The sequence below is a fragment of the Maniola hyperantus genome, chromosome 10 (genome assembly GCF_902806685.2).
Source record: "Maniola hyperantus chromosome 10, iAphHyp1.2, whole genome shotgun sequence".
Lineage (NCBI taxonomy): Eukaryota > Metazoa > Arthropoda > Insecta > Lepidoptera > Nymphalidae > Maniola > Maniola hyperantus.
Window position 1 is genome coordinate 12995327 of NC_048545.1, and position 21161 is coordinate 13016487.

Here is a 21161-nt window from a genome sequence, read left to right on the forward strand (position 1 = left end):
TCTTTAGCAGGTATAACATGATATATGGCAGGTTTTAACTTTTATATAATTTATCGAGGTTCGAATTAAAATTCAAAATTCAAGTGAGAATTTATGTACCTAGTAAGTTAGGTAGGTACCTACCTAGATAACTTAAATTGATTTTATATACTTATTTAAGTAGGTAATCCATACTTGTCCATATTTAGTATTATAAATGCAAAAGTGTGTCTGTCTGTCTGTCTGCTAGTCTTTCACAGCTCATCCGTTCAACCGATTTTGACGAAATTTCTGACAGAGATAAACAACACAGAACGACAAGATTCTTGTCGTTCATAAGATAGCTTGCATTCCAGGGAAAGACAGGCTACTTTTTGTCCCGGAAAATCATAAGAGTTCCCACGGGATTTTTATAAACCTAAATCCACGCGGATGAAGTCGCGGGCATCATCTAGTCTATACTAATATTATATTATTATACATATAATATTATAAATGCGAAAGTGTGTCTGTCTGTCTGCTATCTTTTCATGACCCAACGGTTTACATCCCGGGGTGGTGAATAGAGTAAATGATGGTGGTGTCGATAATAACAGAATATGGAAACAAATTGATTCAGTAATAATATCATCAATTGCTCCAAAGACGGCGGAAACCAAAGCTCAAGAGGAGCTAGACATGTTTTTGAAGGAGACTGTAGTAAATAGAAAAGTTTGCCCTTTGACGTGGTGGAAAACCCACCAATTAATATATCCAGTGCTATACAAAATTTTCAAAACCAAGTGTAACATAATGGTTAGTTCGGTGCCGTGTGAGAGGGCATTTTCGAAGGCGGGCTATATCATTAATGATAGAAGGACTCGCCTCAGTACATCAAAGGTGGCCCAAATCATGTTTCTAAATGTAAATAAAATCTATTAAGTAAATGCTAAAAAAAATCCAAAAAAAAGTAGAAAAAAATTCTAAATGTCAATAAAATCTATTAAATTAAAAAAACCTAAAACAAATAAAAAACAAGTTAAAAAAAATAAAAAATAAAAAATAAAACGTAAGTAATGTAAGATAAAATCAATGAACTTCTAAATACGCCTAGGCAGTAGGCACTGATGGGTAGCTAGACAGTCCTAAGCCTGTTTAAGTATGAAGGGAATTTCATTTTTTTTCAACCGTTATATTTATAACGTATTTATTTATCGATATTTTTTTTTAACAATTGTTTTTAGCATATTATGAACATTTAACAGTATTTGACACCACTACTGCATAATATGAAAAGTATTATAGTGTGCCCAACTCTAATATAAAAGAGTATTATTATTACAACAGCAAAACTCCCTTTAAATATCCATTTACAAAACGCAACTGAGGTATTAAACGACGGACATTATATACTTACGTATCTACAGTAAATTACATAAGTATTTCTATTATCTAAACACCGATACACGTCCCTACAATTGTTATCTACATAAGACATACATAAACCTAACAACCAATAATACACTTAAATTTAAATGACAGCGTAATTGAATTTAGTCAATTTTTAATTAAATTCAGTCTTTAAATTTTCTAATTAAACGAGCAGTACATAATAACAACCAATAAACAATATTTTAAGTTTCATATTAACAAATTCGCATTTTTTTATAGAATGTGTTTGAATACTTATTTAACAGTAAAACTTAATTAACAAATTATTTAAATTAAGTATAATAAAACTAAGTTTAACGTGTTCATAACACAAATGATACATCTAGTGACTAGATTTAAATTATACAAAGTAAAATGTTTTGTACATATAATACAAATTAAATTACTACAACATTTATATAAAACAAAACAAATATGGTACATAAAACTACAATTTATTATCGAACATATCGAAAATTAACACTTCTCGAACACATCGCTTTTGGACGAAAAAATCCAAACTTTTCTGTTAGCTAGCCAGTCATGTTTACACGAAAGTATTATGCGTACAAAATGACTTCTCACGCGCCATTATAACTTCATGTGTCAATTTATCATGTCAAAAGTACGATTTTAGTCCTTATTTTATAGGTGAAGGTGAACCGCACTTTAGACATGACACTTGACCCATAGAGTTAAAATGGCGGGTGAAAAGTCATTTTGTATAGACTATATTGTTATAATACCATTTGGCATATAGGTTATTGCCGCCTGCTGGGAATTACAATAAAAAATAAACTTGGGAGCTAAGTAAAATGTATGCGATTTCTAAGTCGTGCTATTGATGTATCGCGTGCATTTTACTTGGACCACTGTCAAATACAGACACAAGTAACAGAATATATTTTGCCTGTACAGTAGACGATTTAGTGTAGTCAGCCGCTACACGAGTGAGATCTATAGTCTATAGCGTACTTTGAATGTATTCAGACTTAAAACTGAGGTAAAACGAGATGCATATATGTCAGACATAAATCTGTCTCGTTTTAATTCAATGTCAAAGAAGTGCTCTATAGAACTTCGCCTTGAAGCTCCTTCAGAGAGTGTTGGGCGTATCGCGGCGCGTCTTGATTTTCCGTTCATGGAGAAGCGGATGGCGACGCCCACAGCACAACCACCCCACCCCGCATTTTCCCCTGTCACGCCGCAGGGCACGCTGGCTTAATCACTAGGTACCCCTATTATAAATGCGAAAGTGTTTGTTTGTTAGTTTGTCCTTCAATCACGTCGCAAATGAGCAACGGATCGACATGATCTTTTGCATGGGTATAGTTTAAGACCTGGAGAGTGATATAGGCTACTTTTTATCCCGGAAAATCAAAGAGTTCCCACGGGATTTTTAAAAAACTTAATCCACGCGGACGAAGTCGCAGGTATCAGCTAGTACATAATATACAAGTCTAAGCAAAGCGCGCATGGAACCGCTTCTGTATGAACGCTCTCATATATCAGCATAAGTGTCATTTGGTCGCGCCGCTACGCACAACGCGGCGCGCAAGACCTGTCTCCCTGAAAGAGGCCTTAGCATGGTAAATTCAGCGATATACTTTAGAAACGTATATTTATTATATCCTTGAGCACAGTTGTAAAGACACTTTGGAGAGTGTTGAAAATGTGAGCTTAATACATTTAGGCATATCTTTCATAAACATATTCTTTGGAAGATATTTCTGATTGTTAATTTTACAGTCGGAGATCTACATTTCAGTTATTCGTTCCCATGTCAAAACTAATCAATCAAAGTAATTAATATTTGACTTATTTGTTCTTGATTCGTCAGTTTTGTTGTTTAGAAATATACTTTTTCTTGAAAAATTCAATCGCATCAAGTAAACAATCAACAACTATTAAAAATTATTCACGGTCTTTATAACGATTCCTCGTAACATATTATTCAAATTTCATTAATTCATTCAATAAAAGCTTTCATACTGTGTGATATTAGAGGTGTATTTCAAAATATTCGCTAAGATGCCGTAGCCTCATAAGGAGGACACAAAAATAATATTGAGTTTGCTCAAATAATGATTTCAAAGCTAATATTTTATCAACTTGTCAAAGATTAAATGTTACCTATAGTCCGTAACAAATGACTTCGCACGCGCCATTTTAACTCTAAGCGTCAACTGTCATGTCAAAAGTACAGTTCTCCTTTAAAATAAGAACCAAACTCTTACTTTTGACATGAAATTTGACACTTAAAGTTCAAATAGCGCGTGAAAGTATTTTTTTACGCATTAATACCTTTAGTTATGAACTGCAGTTTTGAAACTATGTTTACGCAAAATCTTGTATTACGATATGATACGAGACGACACATCCTGTATTATGTAGTCCTAACGAGGAATTCTTTTTTGAGTGTGGAATAATTCCTATTTTTTTAAATTAAGTACTAATTTATTGCATGGGAAATTTAGCAGAGAAAAGGTTCTCTAGCTTGACATTTTTTTTTATGTAATAAGTTTAATATTCGAGGGCACTGGTCCGCCATTTTTGTAGTCGGGTGTTCTAGATATTCATCATGCCTATATTTATTTACTTCTACATTTGTACGGCTCAATCCATTAAATCTCAGTCTTGGATACAATTTCATTATTCTCTCGTTTGCTATTGTTGTCGCATTCCAACAATACCGGAAATAATAAATGTATCCAATTATGATAAACGGATATTAACAGTAGTTTAAACTGTTTTAAAAATAAAATATCTCTTTGTATCATATCTCCGACTACTAAAGTAACTCAAGCATACCGGCGGGTGTAAAATAGCCACTGTTTCATGTAAAAGTAATAACATCGCTAGCATGGAAGCGTGGGACATACACGACGAAATATTATGTGAATAATATTTCTCGGCCTGAAGGCAAAGGTTATTATTATTTAAAACAAACACAAATATGTTACCTATACGAAGCTATTAATTCAATGCATTGAGGGTAGTTTTTGAAACCAGTGTCTTAAGATTTGGGATGGTAAGGAGCGGAGTCTAGAACTATAATACTCCTACAGTTGTTCATTTCATGAGATCCATCTAGTGTTGGACGTAGTAGTGACGTGTATGATGCTTACAAAATGAGTTCTCACATGCAATTTTAACTTTATGTGTCAACGGTTATGTCTAAAGTACGATTTAGGTCCTTATTTTAAAGGTGAACCGTACTTTTGACATGACAGTTGACCCATAGAGTTAAAATGGCGCGTGAAAACTCATTTTGTATGGACTATACCGATAAGCGCAACGTATTTGTATGCGTAACCCGGATCGCGTCACGGTCGAGATCAGTCGAGACTCCAGAGTTTACGCAAACTTACACAATGTGTACATGTGCATGCGCTACAACAAACAGTCAAACAGTCTTCGTGAAATAGAACGTCTGTACACAATAATGGAGGAACAGTGGCTCTCTAAACTGAAGGACAGAGGAATATTTACAGTTTTTGTAACATTTCAAAAATACCTTTTCACTATCAGTAATAATACATAATTTCGTGGACGATGTTCAATATTTTTTTTAAATAAATAATGAAATTAATTATATTTTTCCTAAAAACCTGACAGGCGAAATTCAACCTACTAATAAATGCGAAACAGTTGTTGGTTTGTCACGAGTAATTAAAGTTCTGGAGAACGATATATTAAGCCACTTTTTAGCCCGGAAAATCAAAGCGTTCCCACGGGATTTTTACACCTTAATTACGCACGGGACGAAATCGCAAGTATCAGCTTGTATTACCTAAAAAAAAGGGGTACTACCTGGAATGTATTCAGTTATGGTTTTAGATTTATTAATCTCACTTCAGCTAAGTTTATCGAACACACGTTAGAAGTTAATTTTCCTCCCTGGAAAAATCAGTCAAACAGGTAGTCGTTTTTAGTTTAGTTTAGTTTTATTTAAAACCAGATGATGCCCGCGACTTCATCTGCGTGCATTTAAGTTTTTAAAAACCCCGTGGGATCTCTTTAATTTTCCGGGATAAAAAGTTGCCTATGTCCTTCCCTGGGATGTAAGCTAACCCTGTACCATATTTCATCAAAATCGGTTGAACTGTTGGGTCGTGAAAAACTAGCAGACAGACAGACAGACACACTTTCGCATTTACAATATTAGTATGGAGAAACTAGAATAAAACCTCCAAAGCAAAAGGTAAGCTTAGGACCCTCGCTATTCACACAGTAGGAAAACTTTTCAAAGTTGAACTTTCTACCAGGTGAGATTGCAGTTAAGGGCTACTACTTGTTCCTATCTAAATTTTAAAAAATCTGCTTTTAACGATCTGTATGGACTACGCTTGCGACGGGTAATTCAGAACAAATATTTTGCGGGCTGCAGCCTGCAACTCGCTTTTGTTTATAACTTAATGGCCAGTGGCAGTATACTTATTTTGACAGCTTCACAGGACACCGCTTTTGTTCATAATGAGTAATATTATGACCCATCTAGTGTGTAGTAGTCAGAGGTCGTTGGCTTTTGATAAAGATGATATTATTATGGCAAAAAAAATTAGAGTATGCACCTAGGTATTTGTTTTTAAACAAATTATAAAATAATCGTAAAAAATATTAGGTACAATATTAAAATGACAATAATTACTGGTAAAAATATTAAGTATAAACATTTTCAACTTTTTAAACCATTTATAACTATCAATTTAAAAACCAATAAAAAATAATGGTTATTAATAATTTAAATACGAATAATCTTGTTATTCTTAAACAATGATTAGATACAATTTACACTTTACGTTATACCTACCTGTTTTTACCCTTGTTTTTATTGTTTAATATAATATTAAGTCCCCAAAAATTTTTATGCGGATAACATCCGATATTTCAATTTTATACAGCTTCAAGATAATATATTTGTTAAAATTGCAACTATAAGCATGGAATTGTTCATCACCATATTCCAAGACTAAAAAATGTACCTTAATTTATTCCTACTTCATGAATTCATGACGAATTTCATTTCTTAAATGTATGTATTTTTGGTGAACCCAAAGTCTATAGACCATTAAAAGTGGGATTAAATATCAGATTGATCCAATCTCGCTGTGTAAAGTTATTTTTACGTCTAAGATTTAGAAGTGAATTATTTGACTTACTGTAGAGTGTAGCTATAAGTACGCGACAGGTCGAGATGGAATTCGGGGAGGGAACGCCCCGCACAGACCCCGCGCTAACGCGGTGCGGGCGAGCGCGGGTGTCATGCGGGTACCTCATACCCCGTATACATATATGTACCTATATAACTGCATTATTATAATTATTTTATATAATTAATAAACGGGAATATTGATACAAAAGTGTAACAACAATAATCATATCAATATATTGGGGCGTGTTTTAATATTCAAAACGCATATTAATACTTTAATAAAAAGGAATTAAATTTTCGTTTCATATAAATATTATATTAGTTATTTTTGTCTACGTTTTGACTAGATTAGTGTATCAAAAGTTGGAAGCCAACCGTTAAATCTTTTAAAAGTATAATCCATACTAATATAAACAATGTATCATATACGTAACGGCTAATCTCAAGATAACTATCGTCGGAATATGCCCAACTAGTTTCGAATCCGTCCTTAGGCCTAGAACACACGACGCAACATAAAAGTGATGAAACTGAAACTCGAGTTACTTTTCAGTTTTATGTCTATATTGTCTTTTAAGTAACCACACAATCACAGCTCACGTCAGTATGGGACATTCTTACAAAACGTCGAAGCTTTGACATCACTGGCAGCCGTCAAATGCTTTGACGTAAGTAGCCCAATTTTTCTTTGATTCGATGTCACCATAGCCACACCATAGTTGACATATCGTCGACTCAGGATCAAACCGAAGGTTCCCTCACTCTAGTTGACTAAATCGCAATTCGTTATGCGTTTCAAACGCGTCTCAAACTAGTCGTGACATTTAAGTTTCGTCGTGTGTTCTAGGCCTACGAACTCAGTACGGGTTCAAAACTGGTCGGCCAAATCACGACGAGTTTAGCCGTTTATAGTTTGTTTATACAATGACTATCAGTCACGACAGTTAAAAACATTAACATAATAATATTCATACTTTTAACAGATTTAATGCCTACGCTAACTACTACGTATCACAACATCGAATAAGATAATATTATGATTAATATGTAACTATCCATGTTTTATAATTTTATACATATTTTCCATCTTCTGAATATCGCTATACGCTTTGTAATAGTGATTTGTAACTTTTGATTCAACAATGCTTAAAGTGTCTTTATCTTTGAATAATCTTTTGAAATGTAGCATTACTTATTATATATACTACAGTACAAAAAAATAAGCAAATTCTTTGATACCTGACTGCTAATCGTTTAAGGCTTTTTACAGTCAAGTACTAACAGCCTAGAAAAATGTACCAATCGTATAGACTCTAGACTATCCAACGAAAATACAAGCTTCATATCCGCCTAACATTGTGCTTTTTACCAAAACTACGAGTATAACTCACGGCCGAATACTGACACATTTATATATTTATTAGCGTTAAAGTAAAATGGCCCTTAACCTCCTTGTTTTAAAGCACAAGTTTTGTCCAAACGTCTACAACCAAGCGGAAAAATTGCAAAATTAAAATCGATAAGCAGTAATGCATTTTTAACTTTAACTCAAAGGTATTTAGGTCCATTTTGTTTTGACGTTACGGTGTTTCGACTGTCGAACTCTATCGTTGATAGATGTAAAATTTTATACTAAAACTGGCATCCTTAACGTTCAGTAGATAATTCTTATTTCTTAATATCGATTGTATTCCACCAATTTAAATTCGACAACCTACCCAGTAAAATGTAATTCTAAAAGATGGCAGAACGCCAGAAAGACTTATTACCTACGCTAGGCTATTTAGGAAATCGCATGCATCCGATAAAAGTTTTTAGAAATAGATTGGATACTACAAAACTGACTAGTCATAGGAAATTGTTTAAAAATATTGTAGAGTAAAAATATATGGACATTCAGATAATATACTTATTTTGTCAGTCAAAAAGTGTAAAGAAATTTTTTTACGACCCTACATTATATTATGTACTTACAGTAAAATTTATGTTTATTTTGTGTTTAATATAAATATATATTTTATTTATTGCTTTCATTGTTATCATACCTAATTCATTTTTAATAATTTAACTACATTTTTTTTAAATATTTTCGAATTCGATTTTTATAAAATGTACGATTTTAATCAATTCAACAATATTGCCTATTAGGTGCGTGAGGTTGCATACTATTTTAAAATATTGTATAAATAAACTTTCATTCCGTTAAAAATGTAACTTTATCAGTTTGCAATAAGGAACAAACTTTTATCCGACCACAAGTTTTTATTAGCTTTTTAAACTTTGTTCCTTAACGCAAACTATTAAGGTTCCATTTTTAATGTAGATAACAACGTCACTTGTGGCCATATTTTTTTTAAATCAACTAACCGTTTCTGGCTTCCATACAAACATTAATAACATTAAATCGTTTTTGAGTATCTAAGTATTTATTAATTATGTTTTAGGTCGATATTCAGAATATTTTCTGGAGATTCATAGTATTGTCAAGCGAATTTAAAGGTCCTGTTTCTCCTATGGCATTGAAATCGCAACGCGAAAAATATCTTGTTTTGTCATAGTCACAGTTCGCGACAGTTACGGAACTTGTAACAAAACGTCGAGGCATTGACGTCAATGGCAGACGTCAAATCGCTCATCCAAAAGAACAAAGGCATAATTATTACTTATAATACCTCTTTATTTTATTATATTTCGCGCGCCCAATTAAGTCAAAGTTATTGGCATTAGCAAATCGGTTGTGCCTGTGGGATGTCGCGCGTGGCTGAACAGCGCGCAAGCCAGAAGCCAAATATAGACAAGCTAATGTAGCTGGTGTGAAAGAAGATTAAAAACGAAAGTATTAGTTTTGACAGTATTAAGTATTTAGTTTAGAAAGTACCTACAGTACGACAAGAATCCGTCTTTAGTCCGAAGTCATTAAATAATATAGAATTATGAGGCCTGAAGATCAGTCGCGCCTGTGGGACGCGGCACATGGCTGGGCAGCGCGCAGGGCAGTCACCGGACTAGACTAGACAAAAATGCTTGTAAGCTAATGTAGCTGGTTTCCTACATCGGTGGCCACGGCCAAAAGTATCTAGTTTAGAAAATATTAGTAAAGTGAGCCGATGAAGAAGAAAATCTATGTAAAAGTTACTGGCATCAGCAAGTCCCCTGCAGATCGGTAGCGCCTGTATGGCGCGTGGCTGGGCAGCGCGCCGGGCGGTCACCGCACGCGGCCGGAGGGCGAGCGCAGGTGCGAGCGGATGTAGCCGGTGCGGTAGTCCACGGTGTCTCTGCTGCGGCCGCCATTTTCTGAGCCGCGCTGTCGCCGCCGGCTCCATCTGACAGAATAGAATCTAAGATAGAAACTTCACGATTGCAATACAGAAAATCGGGTAGACAAAATAAAGCTAGATGTCATAGGGGATTTCACCCGTTGATAGAATTCGAGCGCCGAAACATGTCAGAGTAAAATAGAGCTAAAACCTCTTGATTTAAAGTCAAAAATTGAGTACCACTAATTTTTAATAACTAAATGTTAGTGATGAGACAATAGACATCTGTCAACTTTCTCCGTACACTCGGTGGTGGGGCGCTTCGAATCGTCTGTCTGTCAATTGTCGTTTTGTATGGCACACCTCTTCCAGCATACTTGTATCTATATGTTGATTTCAGTGATATGGATACAGATAACTGTCACAGCAGGTCTCACCTGAGCAGTCTCATGATGTAGTCGGGCCAGTTGTCGGGGAACATGACGAGCAGGAAGCCGACGGTGATCAATATGATGCCCGACAGCTTCATCCCCTCGAACTCCACGCCGTACAAGATCACATCCAAAGCTAGCAAACAATTTAAAAATTAGTCAAGTGCGTATCGGACTCGCACACGAAGGGTTCTGTACCATCGTACAAGATATAACATTATGTATAGCAGTCATTTTGAAATTTTTATTAACTTGTTGTTACAGCGGCAATAAAAATGCGCACTGTTTAAAATTTCAAAATTTTAAAAACTTCGGTTCATGAGATACAGCCCGGACGGACGGATGGGCAGCGTAGGCACCCTTCTGGCACAAAGCCTTCCAAAAATGTTTAAATATTTCAAAGTATGTGACGTGACTACTTACTACCAGATACAGGAACAGCAGTAATGAGGCCGAGAGACACAAATATATCATATGTCATGAGATTGCCGAACTGGTACACCAAGTGGAAAACTGCAACAACAAATTATTATCTAAATATATAAAAGGAAAAGGTGACTGACTGACTGACTGATTTATCAACGCACAGCACAAACTGCTGGACGGATCGGGCTGAAATTTGGCATGCAGATAGCTGTTATGACGTAGACATCCGTTAAGAAAGGATTTTTGAAAATTATCAACCCCTAAGTAGGTAAAATAGGGGTTTGAAATTTGTTGTCTACGCGGACGAAGTCGCGAGCATAAGCTGTTAAAAATAAATGTACCCAATGGGCAATGCGTAAAAAAAACACGTGTATAAGCGTGAAGGTATTTCGCTACACTGCATCTCAATTTTCCATGTGATACTCAAAAAGTGTCTATTAAGTACTACAAGTGTGACACTTCTAACTGAATCTGAGAGCGCTCGGGATTAGTCTCGCTCTCGAGTTCATAACATCTTGACCTATATCCCCATAACATCTCACGGCTTTCAAACTAAAAAACTGACGCATTTATTTTGAACGTGCGAGACCTTGGCATACTTTGAACAATGCACATGTTGTACATGATTTATTCAATTTTGTCTTCTTGAATGTAAAATAAAGTAGACATTCGCATACATTGGGGCTGATTCCCTTGTACACAATCTCTAAACTAAACTAAATTAACAGGTCTAAATCCTGCTATCCTTTTCTGCAGGCAAAATTATGAAAGGGATAGCAATAGATTTAGACGTGCCATTTTAGTTTAGTTTAGAGATTGTGTACAACGGAATTAGCCACATTGAATGAAACATTAAAATAACTCTAAATATATAAAAGGAAAAGGTCTGACTGGCTGAAATTTGGCATGCAGATAGCTACATATTATGACGAGGTATCCGCTAAAATGAGAGTGCAGTTTCAACCCATTCTGAAGTGTGATAGCGATAGCAATATTATTGTTGTACAAAGCCCAATTTTTTTTAGATACAAGTGGACTGCGCTTGACTGCAATCTCACCTCGTGGTAAGTGAGGATGCAGTCTAAGATGGAAGTGGGCTCTGCTCTAAGAAGTGCAGTCTAAGGGGTATGGCAGTTTTTAATAAAACCATGCCCCTTTGGTTTCTAAACGGCATCATTCGTTTATTTACCCACTTTTTGTGACTTTTCAGCTGAATAAACAGTAAAGACAGCTGAACAGATTTTTAAATTAGGGATGGGGGGGGGGGGGGGGGGGGAGCTAAAAATTACTAGAATTCTACTCACGTAATACTTGATTAACCCCTACGGTGACGGGAAGTGGCTGGATGAGAAAGGTTACTTACCAAGCAGTGCAACACTGGCCAGCAGCAAAGGAATCCACGGCATCTGATGCTCGGGGACCTGCTCTGAGCCCGTGAGGTAAAGCGCCAGGCACACGGGCCACAGCAGCGTCGCGTTTACGATGCCCAGGATCGAGAAGAACAACGCGCGCTGGCCCGTGTTCACCTCGCCCATCACTTTTCTGAATAGCACCTGTGCGGATAAGTTTCTTTAACATATATTTTTTTTAAAAGGACAATCCAGGTTACAAATAATAAACTTAAAACTAGACAAAAAGAAAGAGCTTATTATGTATTATAGATATTTATGCTATTTTGTAGACCCACTTAGTGATTGCTGCAGCTTGCGATGAAGAAACTAGATAGGAGAAAAAACGTAAAAGGAAATGGGGACAAAAGAATAGGTGCTAAAATATCTAATGTAAGAATTTTGCTGGGAATGAATAGGACTAAAGATCATTTTTGAGCTTCTACTCTTTTAATAGTACATCATTGTCTAGGCCAGAAATAAAGCAATTGCCGGTCGAGTAATATTGGAAGGACGAAGCGAAGTTGAATTCTTCGTAAGGCAGCAGAAAAAAAGTTTAATTATTTTAAAGTTTGCTCTGCCAACTTAGTAGTAGATCAGTCGTTGCATTTAGATTGTAGATTAGGTGCTACAATTATTGTAAAGTCGGTTCTGCCGTTGTTGTCGGTGTCAAGTCGCTTAACTCTGTCATCTGTGTAATTGCGCTAGGGTAGTAGGCCAGAAGAAAACTTCGTTTGAAAATTAAAGAAAATTAACAATATTGTTTTTACACCATCTTCATATTGTTCTCAAAAAGGTATGCGAAGTCTGTTAATCCGTACTGGTAGACTATAGCTTAAACACTTCTCACTCTGAGGAGAGACCCGTGCTAAGTAGTGAGCTGGTTGGCTGATCATGAATTTTTTTATAACATTTATAAGGTTAGGGATTATTTTTTTTCAATGCCTCTATTCGAATCGCCGAATAAAAAGCTGTCGTTTTTCACCGCGACGTTATCAGTGATTTCGAACGTGTTTATATTGGACCCGCGTGACACTCGTGCCCCTGATAGACTTTAACACGCGATGTTAACGGTCACAAACTCGTGTTTTATTTTATTCCAAGCAAAAATCAAGTTAACCTCATACCTACCTGGGAGAAAAGATTCCTGAACCGTACCCTTGTTTTTTGTACAACAGTAGGTAGTTCATAGGCTTAGAATTTTTTCGCTAAGGTACTTGTGGAATAACTAGCTTATGCCCGCGATTACGCCCGCGTTGACTAGACTAATTATTTCAAGCCCCCTATTTTACCCCTTTTGGGGGTTGAATTTTCAAAAATTCCTTTCTTAGCGGTCTAGCGGAATGGCAAATATTAGCCTAATCTGCCCAGTAGCTGTGCGTTGATAGATCAGTCAGTCACGTTTTACTTTTAGATATTCTATTTTTATTTAATGCAGCAATTTGAATCACCGAATAAGAAGCTATCGTTTTTCACCGCGACGTTATCAGTGATTTCGAACGTGTTTATATTGGACCCGCGTGACACTCGTGCCCCTGATAGACTTTAACACGCGATGTTAACGGTCACAAACTCGTGTTTTATTTTATTCCAAGCAAAAATCAAGTTAACCTCATACCTACCTGGGAGAAAAGATTCCTGAACCGTACCCTTGTTTTTTGTACAACAGTAGGTAGGTTCATAGGCTTAGAATTTGTTCGCTAAGGTACTTGTGGAATAACTAGCTTATGCCCGCGATTACGCCCGCGTTGACTAGACTAATTATTTCAAGCCCCCTATTTTACCCCTTTTGGGGGTTGAATTTTCAAAAATTCCTTTCTTAGCGGTCTAGCGGAATGGCAAATATTAGCCTAATCTGCCCAGTAGCTGTGCGTTGATAGATCAGTCAGTCACGTTTTACTTTTAGATATTCTATTTTTATTTAATGCAGCAATTTGAATCACCGAATAAGAAGCTATCGTTTTTCACCGCGACGTTATCAGTGATTTCGAACGTGTTTATATTGGACCCGCGTGACACTCGTGCCCCTGATAGACTTTAACACGCGATGTTAACGGTCACAAACTCGTGTTTTATTTTATTCCAAGCAAAAATCAAGTTAACCTCATACCTACCTGGGAGAAAAGATTCCTGAACCGTACCCTTGTTTTTTGTACAACAGTAGGTAGGTTCATAGGCTTAGAATTTTTTCGCTAAGGTACTTGTGGAATAACTAGCTTATGCCCGCGATTACGCCCGCGTTGACTAGACTAATTATTTCAAGCCCCCTATTTTACCCCTTTTGGGGGTTGAATTTTCAAAAATTCCTTTCTTAGCGGTCTAGCGGAATGGCAAATATTAGCCTAATCTGCCCAGTAGCTGTGCGTTGATAGATCAGTCAGTCACGTTTTACTTTTAGATATTCTATTTTTATTTAATGCAGCAATTTGAATCACCGAATAAGAAGCTATCGTTTTTCACCGCGACGTTATCAGTGATTTCGAACGTGTTTATATTGGACCCGCGTGACACTCGTGCCCCTGATAGACTTTAACACGCGATGTTAACGGTCACAAACTCGTGTTTTATTTTATTCCAAGCAAAAATCAAGTTAACCTCATACCTACCTGGGAGAAAAGATTCCTGAACCGTACCCTTGTTTTTTGTACAACAGTAGGTAGGTTCATAGGCTTAGAATTTGTTCGCTAAGGTACTTGTGGAATAACTAGCTTATGCCCGCGATTACGCCCGCGTTGACTAGACTAATTATTTCAAGCCCCCTATTTTACCCCTTTTGGGGGTTGAATTTTCAAAAATTCCTTTCTTAGCGGTCTAGCGGAATGGCAAATATTAGCCTAATCTGCCCAGTAGCTGTGCGTTGATAGATCAGTCAGTCACGTTTTACTTTTAGATATTCTATTTTTATTTAATGCAGCAATTTGAATCACCGAATAAGAAGCTATCGTTTTTCACCGCGACGTTATCAGTGATTTCGAACGTGTTTATATTGGACCCGCGTGACACTCGTGCCCCTGATAGACTTTAACACGCGATGTTAACGGTCACAAACTCGTGTTTTATTTTATTCCAAGCAAAAATCAAGTTAACCTCATACCTACCTGGGAGAAAAGATTCCTGAACCGTACCCTTGTTTTTTGTACAACAGTAGGTAGGTTCATAGGCTTAGAATTTGTTCGCTAAGGTACTTGTGGAATAACTAGCTTATGCCCGCGATTACGCCCGCGTTGACTAGACTAATTATTTCAAGCCCCCTATTTTACCCCTTTTGGGGGTTGAATTTTCAAAAATTCCTTTCTTAGCGGTCTAGCGGAATGGCAAATATTAGCCTAATCTGCCCAGTAGCTGTGCGTTGATAGATCAGTCAGTCACGTTTTACTTTTAGATATTCTATTTTTATTTAATGCAGCAATTTGAATCACCGAATAAGAAGCTATCGTTTTTCACCGCGACGTTATCAGTGATTTCGAACGTGTTTATATTGAGCCCGCGTGACACTCGTGCCCCAGATACAGTTTAACACGCAATGTTAACGATCACTAACTCGTGTTTCATTTTATTCAAATAAAAATAATTATCCCTGCGATTCGCTTGATGTCGTCCGTCTACCTTAATAGAGGGTCTTCCAACGCTGCGCTTTCCGGTGCGAGGTTGCCATTCCAACACCTTGGGACACCAACGTCTTTCGGTTTTTCGAACTATGAGCCATAACTATGTTATGAGTATGCATAATTATGTCATAAATCATAATATACCTAGAGTATATTTATAGCTTGAATAGTCACGCTAGCCGCTGGATTCAATTTTTAAAAACACTTGACAATTGATAAACAACGAATAACTTTATGAAAGTCTCTAAAGGACTCTTTCTATTAACCCCCACGATTTCAACGCCCTTGAATGCATATCTCTCACGCACTCGTGTCGCGTGGCTATATCGCGTGTTCTTTTGTAATCATTACACAAACTTTACTAAGCTTCAGTAAAAAGTTCACTGATTAAGGCGTATTATGAAACGTTATTTAAAAAAACAAGCGCCAAGAGCTACTAAGTAGATTACATCATCAGCTAATCTTAACCTGTGCCTATGGTGTTTGTAAAAAACTAGTCTTAGCTAGGAGTTAACGTAAATCTGTCAATTTGAATGATAATTGAGCTTTAGTTTCGTAGAGCATTGTCTCTGTCGTGCGTTGCGAGTGTGTCAGGTATGAGTGACAGAGACGAATGCAAACGAAAGCTGTCGATTTCCTTTCTAAAGTTCGATGTGTATTTTTTTCTGCGGTTATAGTGCACGGCCACGAAGTAGAAGAAAGGTATCGAGCGTGGAGTTGCCGGTGATGCCGTCCATGTACGCCAGCAGCGCTATGCCCGTGTCGCACAGGATCGCCGCCACTATCTGTCGACATGTGCCACAGTCAAATAGCTGGGCACTACCATAGCTTACCTTAAATATAGCGAAGCCGGCGGCGGCGCAAGCCGACAGCACGACGCCGCCGAGCGTGGAGTTGCCGGTGATGCCGTCCATGTACGCCAGCAGCGCTATGCCCGTGCCGCACAGGATCGCCGCCACTATCTGTCGACATGTGCCACAGTCAAATAGCTGGGCACTACCATAGCTTACCTTAAATATAGCGAAGCCGGCGGCGGCGCAAGCCGACAGCACGACGCCGCCGAGCGTGGAGTTGCCGGTGATGCCGTCCATGTACGCCAGCAGCGCTATGCCCGTGTCGCACAGGATCGCCGCCACTATCTGTGGACGTGTGCCACAGTCAAATAGCTGGGTAAATAAATAGCTGCCACAGCAGGATAGTATTACTGACTGTCGTTACTACGAGATCAAAGGCGTTGGATCACTGTGGTAGTACCAGTTAAATTGGTCGCAAGGTTATGCGGAAATCGGACAAACATTTTCTTAATGCAACAATATAATATGGGTGGTATAGTTCCCAACTCCAACAAACTGCTCTGGATGACCCAAGAGAGCAAGTATACGCAGGATAAGTTGGTGGCGAAGAGCGCTACCACGGCCGCAGAGAGCATGTATACATTAGCATCAATACTTACCTTAACACCAACAAACTGCTCATGCAGTATGACTCAAGAGAGCAAGTATACAGAGGATACGTTGGTGGCGAAGAGTACCACGGCCGCAGAGAGCATGTATACATTAGCATCAATACTTACCCTAACGCCAACAAACTGCTCATGCAGGATGACCCAAAAGAGCAAGTATACACAGGATACATAGGTGGCGAAGAGCGCTACCACGTCCGCAGAAAGCATGTATACATTAGCATCAATACTTACCCTAACACCAACAAACTGCTCATGCAGGATGACCCAAGAGAGCAAGTATACGCAGGATACGTTGGTGGCGAAGAGCGCTACCACGGCCGCAGAGAGCATGTATACATTAGCATCAATACTTACCCTAACACCAACAAACTGCTCATGCAGGATGACCCAAGAGAGCAAGTATACGCAGGATACGTTGGTGGCGAAGAGCGCCACCACGTCCGTAGAAAGAAGGATCCTCAGAGAATATGTGTACATGTAGATCGTCACCACCCATAGCAGGCAGAACAAGCCACAGCGGCTTAGAAAGCGGGCTGTGACAATGATAATATGATTGTTAGTATGGTTAGTCAGTTATAGCCACAGAATTCAGAATAGGTATAGATTGCCGTGAGATATCACAGTGCAGCTGTCTAGTGAAACATCAGCGTCTCAAAAAATACACGGCACTGTATTTCAATATAGGTATATGTACTATAATATATATACGATGTACTTCCTTTTACATGATATAATAATATCATTGTAGAGTTTACTTTTTAAGCGATAAAACCGTTTATTTAGTGTCATTTTTTTGTTCCATGGTTTACAACAATAAGTAACTTTAGTAGTAAGTAATGTGCAATTAATTCATTCATTAGCTGTTATTGCTTACCAAATGTAAATCCCTTATCTTTGAAGTCGGTGAAGGCGTCGGAAACGATGGTGTTGGCCGACTTGCACTTCTTGTGGATGAGCATGACTATGATGTAGAGCGGGTAGAAGAGGATCAGCCAGTTCGTGCAGAACCACGCCGTGAAGAAAGGCGCGTTGAAGTGGTGCTGCAACAAACGTTTATATTAGAATACTGGCTTTAGCCCGTGACTTCGTCCGCGCGATATAATTTGTAGCCTTCTAGCTGATGCCCGCGACTTTGTCCGCGTGGCGTTCTCACAGGTTTTTAAAATCCTGTAATAACTAAAAAAATTAAAAGTAGTTTATGTCACTCTCCTTATCTATATTCAAGCAAAAAATTGTGGCGTGATTGACGGACAAACCAAATCAACAAACAAACAAACTTTCGCGTTTATAATATGATAGGTCTCAGGTGACACTCGGGGGTAATGTAGCTATCCACCAGTGAAAGAATTTTCAGAATCGGATCCGTTCAATCCAGGGTACGCACCTCTAACTTTTCTGAGTTATGTGCGTTTTAAGTAATTAAATATCCCTTGCTTTAGCGGTGAAGGAAAACATCGTGAGGAAACCTGCATGCCTGAGAGTTCTGCATAATGTTCTCAAAGGTGTGTGAAGTCTACCAATCCGCACATGGCCAGTGTGATAGACTATGGCCAAAACCCTTCTCACTCTGAGCGGAGACCCGTGCTCTTGTAGTGAGCCGGTGATGGGTTGATCATGATGATGATGATGATGATGATGATGATGATGATGATGATGATGATGATGATGATGATGATAAACCATACTCACATGTGTGCGAACCCTAGACGTAAAATTATTATTTACAGTAGACTCTGTAGTCATTAAGCTGTCGGCGGGAGAGTAGTTCTGGAGGTACATGTATTTGATGCAGTGCGTCACTGTGACCCAGGCGGCCACTACCGTGGTGGTGACGCAGAGGCCATAATATATCTGCAAAATCAAAATTTATGGGTGACTATGTCATATTACTGTGCCCTTCAGGCTTCCATTTTTCCCGCTAGCTATAATATTGGTACCTTCAAAAGAAGAGTTTTTTTTAATAATAAAGTGCTGACAACAGTACTTTACTATCATTACAATCTAGCCATAAGAGAGGCTAATAAGTAATATCATATTAACCTAAAATTATACCTAAGAAACGGTCCATTGACTTATCTTAGTTTATAGTAAAGAGACTTTATTGGAAGACACTTTGTTCTGGTGTTCTTTAAATTGCACTAGCACTATGCAATCACTTTGTTTGTGTTCTTTGCATTGCATGAGCACTTTCACTATAACTACACTAGCTCAAAAGGCTTAGTCCTTTTAAAAGAAGAGTGAACAGGCACATGCTAGGCAGAGGTGCACTTCACCTTAGGCTGCATCCATCGGCGGTGTTCCCACTGGATTACAACATGTGGTTATTCAAGGGGCGGACCAACAAATCAAATTCCTAAAAGGCCGGCAACGCATCGGCGGTTCCTCTGATGCTGCAATTGTTCATGGGCGGCAGTAATCACGTAACATCAGGTGACCCGCCCGCTCGTTTGCTCGCTATATCTATTTTTAAAAAAAAGTCTCCTGCTTCGTGTGATTCCAGTCAAGCGCAAGCCCATTTAGTAATTCAAAAAGATCAAATCCTATAAGGGACAGATTGACACCTCCCACTAGCATTGTACTCTCCCTGTGCATCATATTTCTCATTGCTGAGGGTTGTGATGTGACCCGTTTCCATTAATCATATATTATGGTAGGAGCTCTCTTGTGTTTGTTAACCCATCTCGCCTAAAGTTTAAATGCTTATTATCAGATAGTGATATAATTATGTGATGCATGGAAAAAATGAAAAGACAGAACTTCTAAAGAGGGCCATTGTCATGTATGCAGTGCTAGAGAGGAATGTGAGGATGAGGTTTGTGTTCCATTGTAGGTACTTTTCAGAATGTGTGTGAGGTAATACCAAACTGTATGCTGTTTGGATTCTGAATTACCTATTCAGATTGGAATTCCAGATGTTTGAGGCCGCTTTTAAACTTCAGTTTAATTCAAGAAAATAGCAAATTAAAGTTTATAATATTATTTTCTGATTTTTCTCTCTTTTCTTTACACATGGAATAAACCTACCTTCTTGGCCACTTTCGAACAACAGGATCGCGGGCATCTTTTATCACGTAATTGGCGCTCCTCATCCTGACTACTGCCCGCAGACTCGCTGTAGGCTTGCTGGAGGGAAGGCTGAGTTGTCAAGGGAGGGGCTGAAGATACAGAAGATTGGGGCGTGAGCGGTGCGCGAGGACTCAAGGGCGTCGGAGGCCCATTGGGACGCTCCCTCTCCACATCCCCCTGGTCGCTCGCCACCTCGTCCGTAGTTATTATAACAGAAGGTGTACGAACTCTCTTCGGATTAAAAATAGTAGGCACGTCGCCATCCCTAGCCATATTTATCAACAACAGCTATGTATACATCTTTATCACCAGCTCTTCATCGTATAAAATACGTGGAAACATTAAACACTAAATTCAATTTAGATACAGCTGGTCGCGCTGTAAACTTCTATGCGTATGAACCTGACGATTTTTATATCTGAACCACATTTCGTATTTATTTTAGTAACACAGAACACTTATCAGCACATAGTTTAATTTAATAAATTCGTGTAGAAGAAACTTCTCCACTCAAATGAGCGTGAAAAACATGAAAAATACAAATATTTTCCGACCATTTTCTTCTTTTTCTTGTTTTCCCGACCCAGCAGTATTGCCAGGACATTTGACTCACAGATCACTAAGTCTACTTGACTATCAAGTTACTCTGTTACATTTCGTTTCCAAAAAAGTTATATTTTTTGCAGCAAAAATGTCATTTTTGTTATTTTTAATTTAAAAAGTCAAAAAGGACATTTTAGTTAGTGTAATATTTCTATATAAGTATCTTATAAATCTTAATTGATGCTTGATGTTGTGTACGTAGTTCAAGTTAGTTACACACATACACATCACCGAAAAATGCAACAATTTGGGCGTTTTCGGTAGATGGGAATCTGGCAGCACTGTGACCCACAGACACAGCACAGATCTCTATGGCACAGATAAAATCACACCTGAATCACACAGACTACTACTAAAGAATACAAACTAGTTC

The 21161-nt window shown here is 37.9% G+C and overlaps 1 protein-coding gene across 1 annotated transcript; it reads right to left on the bottom strand.

Moving 5' to 3' along the window:
- Positions 1–1240: 1240 nt before the first annotated feature.
- On the bottom strand, positions 1241–20772 carry LOC117985978 (solute carrier family 35 member F3). The gene is made up of 9 exons (XM_034972783.2): positions 20144–20772; positions 18809–18970; positions 17994–18159; positions 17474–17652; positions 16665–16793; positions 12022–12211; positions 10656–10745; positions 10239–10368; positions 1241–9867 (listed from the first exon to the last, which is right to left on the bottom strand). The coding sequence occupies exons 1-9, from the start codon at positions 20456–20458 to the stop codon at positions 9750–9752; spliced, it is 1479 nt and encodes a 492-aa protein (XP_034828674.1). The 5' UTR covers positions 20459–20772; the 3' UTR covers positions 1241–9749.
- Positions 20773–21161: the final 389 nt, after the last annotated feature.